Source organism: Nycticebus coucang, chromosome 13 (genome assembly GCF_027406575.1).
Source record: "Nycticebus coucang isolate mNycCou1 chromosome 13, mNycCou1.pri, whole genome shotgun sequence".
NCBI lineage: Eukaryota > Metazoa > Chordata > Mammalia > Primates > Lorisidae > Nycticebus > Nycticebus coucang.
In genome coordinates, this window is record NC_069792.1 from 66,936,665 (window position 1) to 66,953,290 (window position 16,626).

Sequence of the window (16,626 nt, forward strand, 5' to 3'; positions counted from 1 at the left end):
ATCAGCATAAGGAACTAAGCCTACTGTACCGATGTGTACATGCAGTGTATGTCTGATCTATGAAAATTAGGTCAACTTAGGGAGGTGGTCATAGGAAAGTGGTCAACTCTGGAGGACCTACTGTATTTAAATGTAACTGTAACCTGAAGCGCACTGTACTATAGCTATTAGCTGTGTAACTTTCATGATAGTTATGACAAAGCTGTTGAATTTGTGTTAAACTCTGAAACAATTTTGAGAGTCAACTGTTAACTTCTATTAATTTCTGTTTTATTTCAAAGACTAATTGCAGATCCTGGATTTAGCCCAAAAGAAATTGTCAGATATTTGTCTCTATTTTGTTTAGACTTCCAGAGATTTGAATTATACTTATGATAGTAAAAAGACCTGACAAACATAAGTGCACAAGCTTTTATACTCGTTTATAGTAAGTAACATATAATAGTGCTGTCCATAGTGAGGTCTTCCAGGACCACCTAGGTAAATAAATAAATCAGTCTCTTTCGTGTCTTGATATAAATTCTGCTGCTGGGTGTTATATTGACAGTGTCCACCACGGAGTTTAGTGAAGGTGCTGGAAGTTCTTTCTTTACTAAAAAGAAAGAAGTTCTTTCTTTACTAAAAATTTGATTAATTTAAAAGAGCAAGATAAAGAAGAATTAAAGTACAACTCAAAATTATTAATTGTTTTGACAGCTGAAAAAACCTTTTATCACAAATGAACTAGCTACTCAGGACCTCAACTTTCTCATTGCTGCAATAAGGGAGTACATAAAGTATGTAGGTTCACTGCATTCCCAAGATGACCTTCTAAAATCTGAGTCAATAATTTTAAAAATTCACATTTTTTGTGCATTTTTAGTATTCTATAAATGTAATTCAAATAGCTTCTCTAAATTATACTTACTCTGAAAAATGGTAATTTTGAATGAAAAGCAAAAATAGCACCTTATAGCTTAAAGCACATACATTGTGTTTAAACTGAAATTTAAAGTCAGTTTTCAGAGTCTGCCAACCAGCCCTCAATTTATTTCCATAAATTATTTGCCATATTGACATGGGGAAAATCCTGAATCCTGAGTAAGTCTGTCTGCTATACATGAGACCTGCCAGGTGGGAGCAAAGAGAAATGGGTTCTGTGAATCCAGTATTCCAAAAGAGGTCATCACGAAATTGATTAGCGAGACATTGTGAGCCCTGTGTGGGTGGGGCTTATGATAGATTCTAAGTCAGTAGCTGAGAGGACCTTTTGATTTTTGTTGTCAACTCAAAGGGTTTTCTGGTTTTCAGATATTGTTAGGGGAAAATGACCTTTTAGTCTTTTGTTTAATCAAGTCGCTTTCTTTGAATACTGAACTTAACCTAGTAAATGAGTCATAAGATTAAGGGGAATAACGTAACAAGGACATCTCCTATGTTTTGCTTTCTGCCTGTGGTGTTTTGCAATTCGAGAACTTGATTTTTACCTCTGGGCATCTTCTCCAAGTGCATTTTGGTTTAAAATACCTAATACCAAAGAGAGTGGTTTGAGGGCTCAACAACCACACATTCTGGTCATTAGTGTCAACTCAAGTATTTTGGAACATCTGAGTACACACATAAGTACATATACTAGACATATATGTGTGTGTATGTATGTTCATATGAATATATTTATATATGTATGTATACTTTTTTTAAAAAGATATACTTTTTATCATGGCTAAGTTTTTACATTCTTGGTCGATCCACCTTATGGTTATAAAAGGATATCTTTACAAGTATTCCCATTTAAAAAATTATCTAAAAAGGACTCAGAACTTATTGTACCAGTTGTCTATTATAGTATAACAATTATCGTGAATTTGAAACAGTTAAAACCAACACCCATTTGTTAGTTCACAGTTCGGGTCACAACTTTGGCACAAGTGTGGTTGGATTTTTTCCTCATGACTGAAATCAAGATGTTGCCTGGGCTGAATTCTTGTTCAGAGACTCTGCTGGAAAACGTCTGCTTCCAAGGCCATTCAGGTTTTGGGTAAAAGTCACTTCCTTGTAGTTGAGGCCTGAGGTCCTAGGCAGCAGGCATCACTCTCAGCAGCTGGAGGCTATTCTCAGGTCCTTTCCACATGGTCCCTTCCCTCTGAAGCAGACAAAGGTACACTGAATTTTTCTTGTATCGAGTATCTCTGGTTTCCTCTACTGGAAGCAGCCAGAGAAAGTACTCTGCTTTGAAAGGGATCACGTGGTTAAATTAGGCCCACTCACCTAATCTCCCTATCTTTGGGTCAACTGATCAAAATCCCTTTTGCCATGTAAAGTAAATGACAAAATTTACTTTAATATAATCATGGGAGCCATCGTAGAATTCCACGGACCACACTTACTTAGACCTTCACTATTACATAGATTCAGGTTTTAGGTTGAATAACATGTCAAATCATTTGGAACATTAAATGTGAATCACCATAATTACATTTAGGTTAGATTACTTTTATTGTGAATGTGACTAAAGATTTTGTAGGGTGCAGAAAAATAAATTTATTTTTTAAATAAGACTATAAATGTATCAGATAACGAGACATTCAAAAAGACATGTTGTAAAAGAATTTCTATAAATGTTCGATATATTAGCTGGCATTCTTTGAGTGTATCAGATGGCAATGGCGTTCTTTGAGTGTATCAGATGGCAATGAGTAGCATATCTCCTCATGTTTGTTGTTAATGATGGTCTTGGTCATACACTAATAATGCAAAGTCACATACTTTAGTGCTGAAAGATGTCAGAGATTGTCTGCCCTCTTCCCCCTGAGACTCAGACCAGATATGACTCAGTGGGGCCCACAAAATCTGCTAGTAGTGGTTAGAAACTGGTGTAGGTACATGTTTTCTGATTCCCTACCTGGTAATAATAATAATGGTACCATTGACTGAAGATTTTCTATATATCAAACACTATTCTAACCACTTTAAATGTGATGTTTTACTTAATACCTATAAGGTGGGCATTATTTTTTTGTTTGTTTTTACATAGATCATAAATATATTTATGCCATTATGGGATTCAATGTGTTGATTATTTGTACAAATTGGAGTGCTTACATCCTACTAATCAACATAGCTTTCACCTCATTTACCCAATTACAGCATTAAGACATTTGTGTTCTACACCTGGTAGATCCAACTTGTACTTGCAATATGCTCCATGGGTGTGGTCCCCCTACTAACCCTCCCCCTATCAACCCACCCCCCTCCCTTCTCCCTCCCCTTCCCTCCTTCATCTTAGGCTATAGTTGTATTTCATTTTTCATATGCAAGTGTGGGTGATTATAAATTGGTTTCACAGTAGTACTGAGTACATTCGATTTTTTTTTTCCATTCCTGAGATACTTTACTAAGATGGGCGTTATTATTATCATTGTCATTTCAGTTTGAGAAAAGTGAGTTCACAGAGAGGGTATGTAACTTACTCAATGTCAGCCAGCTTGTTAATGATAAAGTGAAGATTCAAGGAAAAGCAGTTTGACACCAAGGGCTTGACCTCTTCACTGAGCTCTGCTCTTCCCACCCCCCACCCCAACCTGCTTCTAACAAAGCCTGTTGTGTGTTGTCACAGAGTGAGCCTGGTGTTGTCTCCATAGACAGCTGCACAAGCACCATGTAGGTACTGACAACAATTTAATGAACCAGCAGAAAATTTGAAGTCTGGGAACTATGTACAAATTCTCGTTCTGTCACTTACTTTGTAGCTTCAGGGGATTGTGTAATCTGCAGGGGCCCTTAGATGCTGTATCTATAAAATAGGGTTTTTAGAGTTTGACCAAGAGGATACATGTAAAAGTATCTGTAAGCAAAAGGATTACCTGCTCATCATATTGTTTTTTGTTTTTTTTTTTGTAGAGACAGAGTCTCACTTTATGGCCCTCGGTAGAGTGCCGTGGCCTCACACAGCCCACAGCAACCTCCAACTCCTGGGCTTAAGCAATTCTCTTGCCTCAGCCTCCCGAGCAACTGGGACTACAGGCACCCGCCACAACGCCCGGCTATTTTTTTTGGTTGCAGTTTGGCCGGGGCCGGGTTTGAACCCACCACCCTTGGTACATGGGGCCAGCACCTTACCGACTGAGCCACAGGCGCCGCCCTCATCGTATTGTTATTCTTTGACGAATGGTGCCAGTTCTCCTCACCCTTTAATAGCAGATTTTCAAGTCAGGTTAGCTGTGGTAGACTCAGATCTTAAATAAACAGTAGGTCTTGATGTTGCAAAGGCTATGTCCTGAGATCTTTAGGAATCTCATTTCCTTTGCAAGTCATGTTTTCAGTACATATACTCATTCCACATGTTCAAACATCTCTGGAGTTGTATGTCTCAGTTGATGGCAATTTTTCACACGGGGATTGTTCACAGGAAGTGAACATTCAAGCTACGTGGAGAGAGAGGGGCTCACCCCTTGGCCTGGCTCCTTCACACAAGCCTAGCACATTCCATGATGCCAATTCACATTTGTAGCAAATTGTATTACTTTTTGATGTAGTCATTTGAGGATCACTCCCAAATAAAATCATAAATATTAAATCTATGAATACTTTTTTTTAACATTCTCCCTCTTTTATATATATGTATTTTTTTGCTATACCATTTGGAATTAAATTGCAGGCAACATACCATTTCAAGTCTAAATACTTTAGCATATATGTCTTTCTCTTAATGAGAAGGAAATTCTTTATAATACATGTCATTATCTACCTTAAAAAAATAACAATTTCCAAATCCTATCTAATATCCAATGCATATTCAAATTTTCCCTACTTGTTCTAAAATTACTTTTATACCAATATGCTTATAGAGTTTTGTTTTGTTTTGTTTTGTTTTCCCAAACAAGAAGCCAGAGTACACTCATAGCATTTGATGGTTACATCACTTTGATATCTTTTAATCTAGAACAATTCCCTCACTTTGTTTGTTTTCATGATGTGACCATTTTGAAGAGACTAGGCTAACACTCTTGAACAATATCTCATGTTCTGGGTTTGTCTGATTAGGGAAGGGGTACACATGAGTGTGATTTAGCTTATTACTATATCTCTTGTGTTTTTGAAAACTGAAATCTGCTTCCAAAGACCTGATTAAAACTAAGTATATTTTTGTCTAGAACAGGTTGATAGTTGAGACTTAGCATTTTACATCTGGCAGTACATATGATTGCCTGAGTGTTGGCACCACCAAGTTTGGTCACTTGATTAACTTGGTAATAGCCAGGTCTCCCAGTGTGAAGTACTGTTTTTATAACAATTAGAATTAATTTGTGGAATGATTATTTGGCTCATATGAATGTTATTTTCCCTACCTTTCATCTAATGGTGTTACCCTCATTAATGAGCCTTGCTTAAATCATTTATTCCATTAAAAGTTGCAAATTGGTAATTTTTAAATTTTATCATTCTTTTACACTTATTAACTAGTATTTCTCTGTAAAAAAGAGCTTTCCCTTATCAATGGGGTATACTTTATGTCTTCTTTACAGTTTATATCAGTACAACATGTTTACCATCAATTATCTAAACTCTCAGCCTTAGCTTATGAAACTGAGTAATAAATCAGTCATCGTGTGTGTTTAGTATAAACTCTTTAAAGCATTTTGGTGTACATTAAAGTTGGAAGTGGATAGTGGATGAAATTTAAAGCAGTGTTTCAAAATGGTGAGCAAATATAAGAAGTTTGGTCAAAAGAGATTTCAACAAGCCACTGGCATATCAGCAAATAACCACAAATCTAAAGGGAACTTACTAATACCAGGCACTAAAAGAGCTTACCATATGGTTGTATCTCAGACAGCCAATGTGGATAAACATTTAGGCTTGAAAAGAAGTAAATGAGTACAAATAATTTGTATTGTCACCTCTTACTCCAGCTTTGGTAGGCTCTCAACTACAGTTCTACATTAAAGCCCTTTGTAATTGGGGCTCAGTGTCTTGTCTAACCCACTCACTCCTTATGCTTTCACAGGCCTTGGTCATTGCATCGCCTTAAATGCACATGGTCGTTCTTGTCTGCACCTTTGCTCAGGCTATTTCCCTCACCCAAGACACTCTCTTATCTCCTCTCCTCACCATCCCAATCTGCCCAGTTTTCAAGCCCAGCTCAAATCCCATGCTCTCTGTGAAGCTCCTCTTTCCATTACCTCTCCAGATAACACTCCTTCCTCTGAGGACTTCACTCAGTTTCCTGTTTTTATAACAATTAGAATTGTTTATAACATTTCTTCTAATTGTCTTCTGTAAGTAAACCTCATCACCAAACTGTTGAAGATCCTTGACTGTCTGTGACCAAAAATTGCAAAGCACTTTTCACATGATATTTTTGGGGGTTTTGCATTCCCCTTTGATTATCTTTCTGAAAGTTCCCAACAGATGTGAAACTGTTGGCAAACGGGCTATCTCCTTTATATAGATTTTGTTATCTTCTAATATCTATCACCCTACAAAAACAGATTTTTTTTCCTATAAAATTTAAAGCTAGAATTTGAGGATTACTCACCATCTGTTCTTTGTAAATAGTGGAAGGCCTGATTTTTTTACTATGAGAGAAAGGGAAAAATAAAGTAGGCAGAAATAACATGACATTGAAATATTACAATGAAAACAAAAAGACATAAATTAACCTGGCATTTAAATATTATAATAAAAGTAAATCTTACTTCATTTTCCTTAGGTTGAGTCATTTTATTTCTTACGTTAACATTTGAACACTGTTTTAAATGGAAATGAAACAATGATGTTTGTGTTTCTTAGAGAGCTTTTAGAAAATTTTCATCCCACTCCCATTGTCCAAAATTGCTTTAAACACCTTTTCTTTCTGTCTCCTTAATAATAAGAGCACTTTGTATTTACACAGCTCTTTCATCTGAGGATCTCAGAGCATGGCTGATGTTGTTTGTTACCAGATAGCAATGACAAAACTGTTATGCCTTTTGTTTCTGTCTCTGCAGAAGCAGGAGGTAAAAAACTACGAAGCACTGTCCAGAGAAGTACAGAAACAGGTCTGGCAGTGGAGATGAGGAACTGGATGACCCGACAGGCAAGCCGAGAGTCTACAGATGGCAGCATGAACAGCTATAGCTCAGAAGGAAAGTGAGTGAGGCCTCCTGTGATGTGTGTCTCTGCCTTTGCCTCACCTGTCTGTGCTTTCATAAAAGCAAACTCGAACACTTTGCAGAAGCATTTCAATTTGCACCGGCTGATTTCCTATGAAGAGAACTTTGTTTACCTGCCACTAAGCATATCTGGCTTTTTATATCAAGAGAAATAGTTTGGGAATAAAGTGTTTTGCTTTAATGGCAAGATGCTAAAATATATGCAATAAAATATTTTGCACTAACTTGAAATAATATGTAAAAGTACAGAAATAATAAGTATATACGTCATACCATGTGAAGAAAGCTAGTTTGTTTTTTTGTTTTTTGGGATTTTGGGGGGGTCTTTGAGACAGAGCCTCAAGCTGTCACCCTGGGTAGAATGCTGTGAAATCACCACTCACAGCAACCTCCAACTCCTGGGCTCAAGCGATTCTCCTGCCCCTGTCTCCCAAGTAGCTGGGACTATAGGTGCCCACCACAACACCTGGCTATTTTTTTTTTTTTTTTTTGGTTGCAGCCATCATTGTTTTTTGGCGGACCAGGGCTGGATTCGAACTCACCAGCTCAGGTGTATGTGGCTGGTGCCTTAGCCGTTTGAGCCACAGGCGCCGAGCCAGAAAGCTAGTTTTTAAGATCATTGCTCTAAGAGTTATTACTATAAAACATGGAGTTTTAACATTGTTAAAACGATCAATTATAATATTTAATATCATTTAGTTTTATTAAATACAATAGCCCACAGCTCAGAGCCTGTAGCTCAAGTGGCTAAGGTGCCAGCCACATATACCAGAGCTGGCAGGTTCAAATCCAGCCCAGGCCTGCCAAACAACAATGACAATTACAATCAAAAAATAGTCAGGCATTGTGGCGGGTGCCTATAGTCCCAGCTACTTGGGAGGCTGAGGCAAGAGAATCGCTTAAGCCCGAGAGTTGGAGGTTGCTGTGAGCTGTGATGCCACAGCACTCTACCCAGGGCAACAGCTTGAGGATCTGTCTCAAAAATAAATAAATATAATATAATATAATAGCCCAAAAGAATGCCGCCAAGAGTTGTCGAGCCTTTCAGGATTTTTGTTTTTCTTTTCCGAGACAAGTCTAGTCTGGCTGGATTGCAGTAGCATGATCACAGCTTACTGCAACCTGGAGCTCCTGGGCTCAAGCAATCCTCTCACCTCAGCTTGCTGAGTAGCTAGGACTATAGGTGCATGCCACCAAGCCTGGTCAAATTTTTAATTTTTTTTAGAGATGAAAGTCTTACTATGTTGCTAGGCTGGTCTCAAACTCCTGGCCTCAAGCAATCCTCCTGCCTCAGCCTCCGAAAGTGCTGGGATTATAAGTCTGAGCCACCGTGCTCCACCTGGCCTTCCGTTTATGTAGTTACAATGTAACTTCCCTTGGATCAGATGTCTTTTAGGATATGTTGAAAGCATTTGTAAATACTGTGTAGCCCCATCACCAACAAATTAATAGTAATCAGCAAGAAAAGATCTGTAAATGAGGATGTAAAAGACAATAATAGAGGAAAGTGGGATTTGTGGACCTCATTGTCATCACTGTGGAAGCATTAGGTGTTTAGAGACACGTATTGCCAATCACAGATGTGAGACTATAGGAGCTGTTAGCATACTATGAATCATATTCCATGAGGATAGTTTGTCTAGCATGATTATATAAATATAGGAGATACTTACGGTTTCCCATACATTTATAAATAGGATCATCTGGTATACTTATGAAAATAGACTAAAACATTTGTATTAACTGAGTATTCGAGAGTCTAAATGGGAGGGGAGAATGATGTGATGTTCAGCAAAGAAGTCTAAAGAGAGGGAGAATCAGCTGAAAAATAATGTGCACAGAGCACTGAAAATTATAAAGCACTGTGTTAGATCATTTATATATTTTAGAGATATAAAAATGTGTAAGCTCTGGCCTGTCCTCCAGATGTTTGTAGTCTTATTGGCAAAATGAGATGAATATTCATAAATTCATTCAACAAATATTCTCAGACCTCCCAATATTCCAGTCTCTGTACTATGAGTCGTATAAGGAGAGTCAATATCCATGATTAGGACTGTGATGTTGGGATCATACAAGCCTAAGTTCTCATCTTGGTTTGGGGGGTTTTGTTGTTGTTGTTGTTGTTGTTGTTGTTTTTTGGTACTATAGAATCTTGGGCAAGTTATTTAATTTTTCTAAACTTCATTTTAATTGATTGAGCTTTGTGTTGTTTTTTTTTTTTTTTTTTGAATGCTACAGTATTCCAGGCATGATTCTAGGTGCTAGAGACACCACAGTGAACAAAACAGAGAAAAAAAAAAAAAGCCTACCCTCATTAAACTTCCAGTGTAATTGAGAAGATAGACAATAAATAAGAAAAGTTGTTAAATTGTATGCATAAGAAAAATTAGTAAAATACACAGTAGATTAGGTAGTATAAGTACTAAAGAAAAAAAAGACAGCAAGGAAGAGAGATGATAGAATGGGAGTAGGGTTTTGTGCAAGGTAGATGGGGAGAAGACACATTTCAGTGAGGGTCTGAAGGCAGCTAGTGAGCAGATGGAAATCTGAGAGAACATTACAGACTGAAACAGTGCCGGGGCCCTGAGGTAGGAGCCAGCCAGGTATCAGTGAGGAGGGCACACTGTGGAACAAGAGCAGGAAGGGCAACAGGTGAGAAGCTAGAGGGTGAGCTGGAGTGTCTCTTCCTTTTCTTACAAGGACACCAGTTATATTGGCATAGGCCTCCCCCCTAATGGCCTTGTTTTGCCTTATCTCTTTAAAGGCCCTATCTCCAAATATAGTCAGTCACACTGAGGGTTTGCACTTCAACACAGGAATTTAGGAGGACAGAACTCAGCTGGTAACAGAAAGGAAGGAAGATGGCTCTAAAGTTGAGCATTTGGAAGAATGAAGTTGCCATTTATGATGATGGAATTCCTCTAAGAGAACCACAGTTTGTTTTTCTGTTTGTGTTTTGAGTTATAGGGTGGGGTTCAGTTTTGGGCAAGTTAAGTTTGGGGTGCCTATTATAAATCAGGTCCATGGCCCAAGACGGAGGTCTAAGCTAGAGATGTCAAAGTGAGCATTAACAGTATAGAAGGCATCGAAAATTATGAGACTGGATTAGGATCATCAAGGAAATTGAGACAGAGAAACGATAAGAGGTCAAGCAGAACTAGCAAAAGCAATCAAGGTAGAGTGGCAGAAGAGAAGAAAGGAAAACCAGGAGACAGGAGGGTCCTAGAAGCAAAGTGGAGAAGGTGTTTCAAGGAAGAAGGCAGGGTCAATTGTGTCAGATGATCAGAGAAATTTTGGTGGAGTGGGGAAAATAAAATGATTAGGCTTTCTAAAAAGAATGAGAAGAAAGAAATTGAAGACAGCACATACAGACAACTTTTTGAAGGAGAGAAAGGGGGTGAGAGAGAAGGAAGAGGCGTCAAGAAAGGGATTTTTGGTAAGGTGGGATAAATAACAGCATGTTTATATGCTGATGAGAATGGTCTAGAAACCTTTCTTCAACTTTAAAAGGGGAGAAATGATAGAATCTACCTCATCATGCAGGTAAAAGGATTAAATATGATACAGCCTGTCATAGAGTAAGTGTTCAATATGTGCTGAGTGTTGTTCATGGAATACACAGCCCATGTCCAGGCAAGAGAAAGACACATAAGCAAAAGACTCTGCTGCAGTGTGAATTTGCTGGTGGGGAATTTGGCAGAAGAGCCCTGGGATGTGGAGTGGTGTGTTGGGATCCAATAAATATAAGTGGCAAAATAGTGGGACCAAGTCTCTGGCCACATCAAGGAGGCTAAAGGGAGACTTGAGCTTTTGTGAAATTAAATAGGAGTCAAGATTTTGATCCCCTGTGTTTTTTGCTTTCAGTCTGATTTTCCCTGGTGTCCGCTTAGCCTCTGATAGCCAATTCAGCGATTTCCTGGATGGCCTTGGCCCTGCTCAGCTAGTGGGACGCCAGACTTTAGCTACCCCTGCAATGGGTAAGAATTCTGTCACATGATTTCATTGTTTTTCTTTTATATTATTGAAAATTATATTCTCTAAATTTCCTAGGATCTTTAACAATATTTTTCTCTGGAATAAAGTATCCTAGATTTTAATAATAAAAATATCTTTTTGTTCTATGTTAATTTCTAATGCTTTTTAAAGGAAAATATCACTAATAAAATTTTAAATATAGCTGAATCTAAGAAAATATATAGGAAATGATGTTAGAACAAGATCTTTGGCACAAGCATTTTTCTTACAGAATTTTTATATTGAAGCATGTTTGTTTCTTCCCCACACACCATTAGGTGACATTCAGGTAGGAATGATGGACAAAAAGGGACAGCTTGAGGTGGAAATTATCCGGGCCCGTGGACTTGTTGTAAAACCAGGTTCCAAGACACTGCCAGGTAACCCATAATGTTTCGATTTAGAGACTTTGATTAGATGCTGAAAAAAAAAATTGTGTTTTTAGTTAACCAAGTTTACCAATAGATGAGTCAGTTATGACTGGTATAGGGCTGAAGTATTACAGTTTATGTATTTATCCTGAGTGAGTGTTAATGAGAGTGATCTAGTAGGGATTGCATAAGTTGGTAAATAAGTACATATGTAGTAGAAACCACTGCCAAGTAAAAACCATCACACTTAGGAAATTTATTTTGTCATACCATGTGTATAAGAAGTTCTTTTTCTTGTTATCTGGTGTTTTGTGTTATTATTCATTCTATCTAGAGCTTCTCTGTAGAAATCCTTAGAGCTCTGAAATTAGGATAAAAATAGATATAGGCCCCGACAGTTGCAGAAGCCTATGTATGTTGGATATTCTAATTATATGCCTTTTACTTCCTGTAGTATATAAGGAAAGAAAGGCACTATTATAATGTCTTATGCTACCTGTCATATTGAAATAAATTATAATCTAAGGTGCTTGAAGCCATGGAAAATGCTGCAGTGATTCTGAATGCATTATATAGAGGCTGCTTGATCATATGTATGAAACAATTGCTGAAGTCTCTTAAACTTGGCTTCTAGCCTCAGCTCTTCCACTGACTGCCTTATGGTTTTGACTCTCTTAACTTCTTTAGTCTTGCAGAAATTTTAAATTATAATATATGCCTATCATATCCTTGTAGTAGTCATTAAGACAGTTATGTTTGTACAGGTCTTGTAGCTAGTCAACTTATTCTGTTATAAAGAATAGTATGATTTGTATGTGCATGCAAATGGTTTTTATGAAGCCTCTGTGAGATTTATCAGTTGCCTTTCCTGTAATTTAGACATATCACATCAAACCCCACCCCTTTCTTATACCCACACCATCACCCTAAATAAATGCTTTTGGGGGATACTAAGTAATTTTGGAAGATGAGTGGGTAAAACAATATAGTTTCAAGCATGTCCGTTTTGAATATTATTAGAAACTGGAAGCATTTCCACCTTCTTTAAATGCAGTGTTTAAATCTATATAACCATGGTGATGGAAAAATACTAATTAATAAACCTTGAAAGCCTTCTGAATGACTAATAATTATCTATTATCCAATGACTTTGACAGAATGTGGTAAGGCTAATGACTTGAACATTAGCTCTTGTACCCAGAGATTAAGTTGTTGCAGATGTCACTGTGAGTTAGACATTCCATATCCATAGGTGATCACTTATTCTCCTCTGTTTTCTTTCCCAAGCACCATATGTAAAGGTGTATCTTTTAGATAATGGAGTCTGCATAGCCAAAAAGAAAACAAAAGTGGCAAGAAAAACGCTGGAACCCCTTTACCAGCAGCTATTATCTTTCGAAGAGAGTCCCCAAGGAAAGGTTTTACAGGTATAAACTTGTTTATCCCTTACCTAAGAAAATATTTTCATGGAATCAGACATTGTACCAGAATCTATTTTTTATTATATTATTTATGTCCCTTCACAAGTGAAATCTTTTGGAAACTTCTAAGCAGTGGCCAATGCTATAAAACTATATACATTATCATTTTTTAAGTGAATTACAGACTTGCAAATCTCCATCACACATAAACTCCAATCTGCCCGAACTGCTTATGATCTTAACTCTTCAGTGCAGTTTTCCTAATGTATTTTTAAATTCCAGTAGTTAAAGACAACTATTCTGTGAATCAAATACAATTATTTAACTTGATCTTTGATATCAAAATAATAACTGAATGTATGTTAGTATTTTAATGTAAGTTTTTATTACATACATGATTATACTGACGTTCCTCTACTTTTTATTTTGTCAACAGATCATTGTCTGGGGAGATTATGGCCGCATGGATCACAAATCTTTTATGGGAGTGGCCCAGATACTGTTAGATGAACTAGAGCTATCCAATATGGTGATTGGATGGTTCAAACTTTTTCCCCCTTCCTCCTTAGTAGATCCAACCTTGGCCCCTCTGACAAGAAGAGCTTCCCAGTCATCTCTGGAAAGTTCAACTGGACCGTCTTATTCTCGTTCATAGCAGCTGTAAAACTGTTGTCACAGCAACCAGCGTTACAAAAAATCACAGGTCGCAAACCCTGATAACACTGCATGCTTAATGTTGTGTCTTCTGAGCCTGTTTCTAGGGATACAAAGCGATCCTGTGTTCTCAGAGGAAGTTGCACACATTGTGCCCTAAAGAAGGCCCTCAGGTGAAGAGCAGAGCTATGAAGAACTATCAGGTTTGGAGTTCAATGACACTCAAGTTTTGGTTCAATCTGAAGCCATGGATTATCTCAAAGAATCAGTCAGTTTCATGCAACAAAAGCCCTTTTCAATGGCACCTTTATATTTTTATCGTTCTTTTTCCTCATTTATCTGACCCCAAAGTCCTGTTATGCCACAGAAATGGAGCCGTACAGCCATTAAGCCATTGTACATGTCAAGGAGTGAAGTCCTAGGAAGTATCAGGTAAAAAGCAGGAGACCAAAGAAGTGGTCAGAAGCAAAGCGTCAGCCTTCTTCTGGCCGGTGATCAGGAGCAGTCAGTCCAGCAAGAAGAGTGGCAGATTCCATAGCTCCACAGGCATGACACTAATGCCAAGAAGTGTTGAACTCTGAAAAACAAAATTCTGTGGCTACAAAGTACTGAATGAAATTAAAGAAACTTTTTTTTGCATGGACAGAGATTAGCTGAATACTTAAATTATTTTCTTGGGGCTGCAACTTGCAAAAAAAAGAAAAAAAGAATAAAAGTCAGCCATTTTCAACAATTTATATTATTTTTAAAAATAAATTTCACTAGTGCATGGTTTTAAAAAAGGGAGAGAATGCAACAGGGTGATAAAAAGACACACTATGTTTATTCTTTAATCATAGTCTGTGTTTTGGCAGACATTACAAATGAAAATACTTTCTAGAAGATACTTAAAATTCTCTTTATGTGACAAATAAGGATGACATTCAATTTATTTCCATGTTAAATATACAAATCTTACAAAGTTCAATATGTGAAAATTTTTCATATCTCTCTTCCTTTTCTCTCACTTTTCTTCTTCTCCTCTTTTAATCTTTTATTTTCTTTCTCCCTACCAGAGTGAACCTTACGCTAAAAAAGTATGTTTTTGACCTGATCCTGTCTTACACCCTATGTTTGATTCAGAGCTATAGATGCTTTTGAATTTCTCAAGGGAAAAAACAACTATCTAAGAGCTTTCTTTATTTCAAGCATGTTGAAAAGGATTTTGCAACATGACTTGGGAGTACATTAAAGTAAGTCAGCATGTATTTGATAAAGAAGATATTTGAACTTTTGCAATTTATTGTACAGTGCATGGTAATTTTTTTCACCTTCAAAATTCAGTTTACAGGAAAATCTTAAAATCATGTGGCCATTGTAATGTCTAATAATTTTTTTTAAGCACCAGCATTATTCATACAGGGGTGAAAGTATTATATTATTTGTAGGAGTTCTTAGGTTTTGTTTGTTTGTTTTTTTAATTAATTAAAGTAATTTCTTTAGCCAATTTCCATTTACTATGTGAACAGAAACACTGCTAAAAATTTGGAGCCCTGAAACACAGGGCTGTTTATTATTAAAAATTCATTTTTCAGTAGTAAAATTCAATTTTTCACAAATTATATTTCTAAAGAAATATAGTGAACATAAATTTGCAACAAACAATTTTAAAGCTCCAATTTTTAGGTGACTCAAAGGAAGTCATTAGGCCTATTAGTAGTTCTTTGATGCCATCACCAAAAGTCAACATGAAAATCCCTTAAAGTCAAAACCCCTGCCTTTGGTTTTACAGATAGTTATTACCATTGGGTGGTGCTGCAAGGTCAAATATTTCTCTGAAGTTCCCCTATTTAGAGGAAAGTTACTGGTTATTGTAATAAATCACCCATACTTTCCATTTCTTTACATATACTTTGATAACACATTCTTATATATTGATTTTAATGTTTGCAATAACTTTTGAAATCCACATACATTCCATTTGTTTAAATTAAGGCCATGCACAAAAATTTTTTTTTGTTTTTTTTTTAATTCATTACTGATGATTAAAAACTATCATGCTTGATACGGTGCAAAAGTTAAAATGAGTATCACTAAAAATGCCTTCTCTTTATGTGGTGCAATATGAAATACACCCAGACTGTGTCTTGACATTCTGAGATCTATGATGGACCCAGGTAAAGTTGTGAAAAGAATGAATAAAACTTTACTGAAATAATTTAGACACCTGTGTACCAGCAACAATTGATTTCATAGACCTATAGCGTACTGTCCCATAGAATAAACGTTTATGATTTTCCTGATACTAAGATGCAGTCACATAATCTTTTGAGCATATTCCTATACAAATTATTTCTAATTTTAATAAGAAGGACATGACTGTATGGAATATTTGTACATACTTGTCATTATGCAGTATTTATTTAAAAGTTGGTGTTTCTTTTTTTTTATTTTTCATGTCTGCACCTCATCTTGTGGTTTCGTCATGTAGATAGCACTACGCCAGTGACCATTGCTGCCCTGTACATAGTATGTTTTAATAGTAAAGGGAATTCCAGTTGGAAAAAAAAGGGCAGATTATTCCTGTAATGAACACCAACTATTGTAAATCAAATTCATTCTGGTGATGGTATTTAACACTTTAAATAAAACATTTTCTTTACAGATGTTGTCCACAGTGCCTTCTCTGACTTCTTTGCCCATACAGTGCCAAGCTCATTCCCTAAACTCACATGTCATTTGAAAACAACAAAATTATTCTTTTCTGCCTCTCAATAACGTAAGTGCACTGCTGCCCTCAGCATTAGGCCTCAGTAGAGCACTTCTTCAAAGTGCCAAGGGAGTTAGTTCTGCTATTAAAAAGTTGTTACTTTGGATTGAGGTGCTTTCTGACTAAATGACTCAGCAACTCACAGGTTTTATGAGTAACATGACTGAGATTTCTGCATTAGTCATGGTTGTCACTGATAGCACAGTCACAAAGATTCATGCACAGTCTATGCTAGTCCCTGTCCAAAGATGGCGAAGGTGGCAGTTAGCTTTTGGCATGGG

The 16,626-nt window shown here is 36.8% G+C and overlaps 1 protein-coding gene across 48 annotated transcripts in view; it reads left to right on the forward strand.

The window, feature by feature from the left end:
* The window catches only part of RIMS2 (regulating synaptic membrane exocytosis 2), a 683,906-nt gene extending 667,669 nt beyond the window's left edge, over positions 1–16,237 (forward strand). For all 48 annotated transcript variants that reach the window (XM_053559665.1, XM_053559666.1, XM_053559708.1 and 45 more), the window contains 5 exons: positions 6,969–7,110; positions 11,001–11,113; positions 11,429–11,530; positions 12,809–12,948; positions 13,379–16,237. In XM_053559665.1, the coding sequence (XP_053415640.1) occupies positions 6,969–7,110; positions 11,001–11,113; positions 11,429–11,530; positions 12,809–12,948; positions 13,379–13,597 (716 nt within the window). In that variant the 3' untranslated portion in view covers positions 13,598–16,237. The remainder of the gene's footprint in view (positions 1–6,968; positions 7,111–11,000; positions 11,114–11,428; positions 11,531–12,808; positions 12,949–13,378) is intronic.
* Positions 16,238–16,626: the final 389 nt, after the last annotated feature.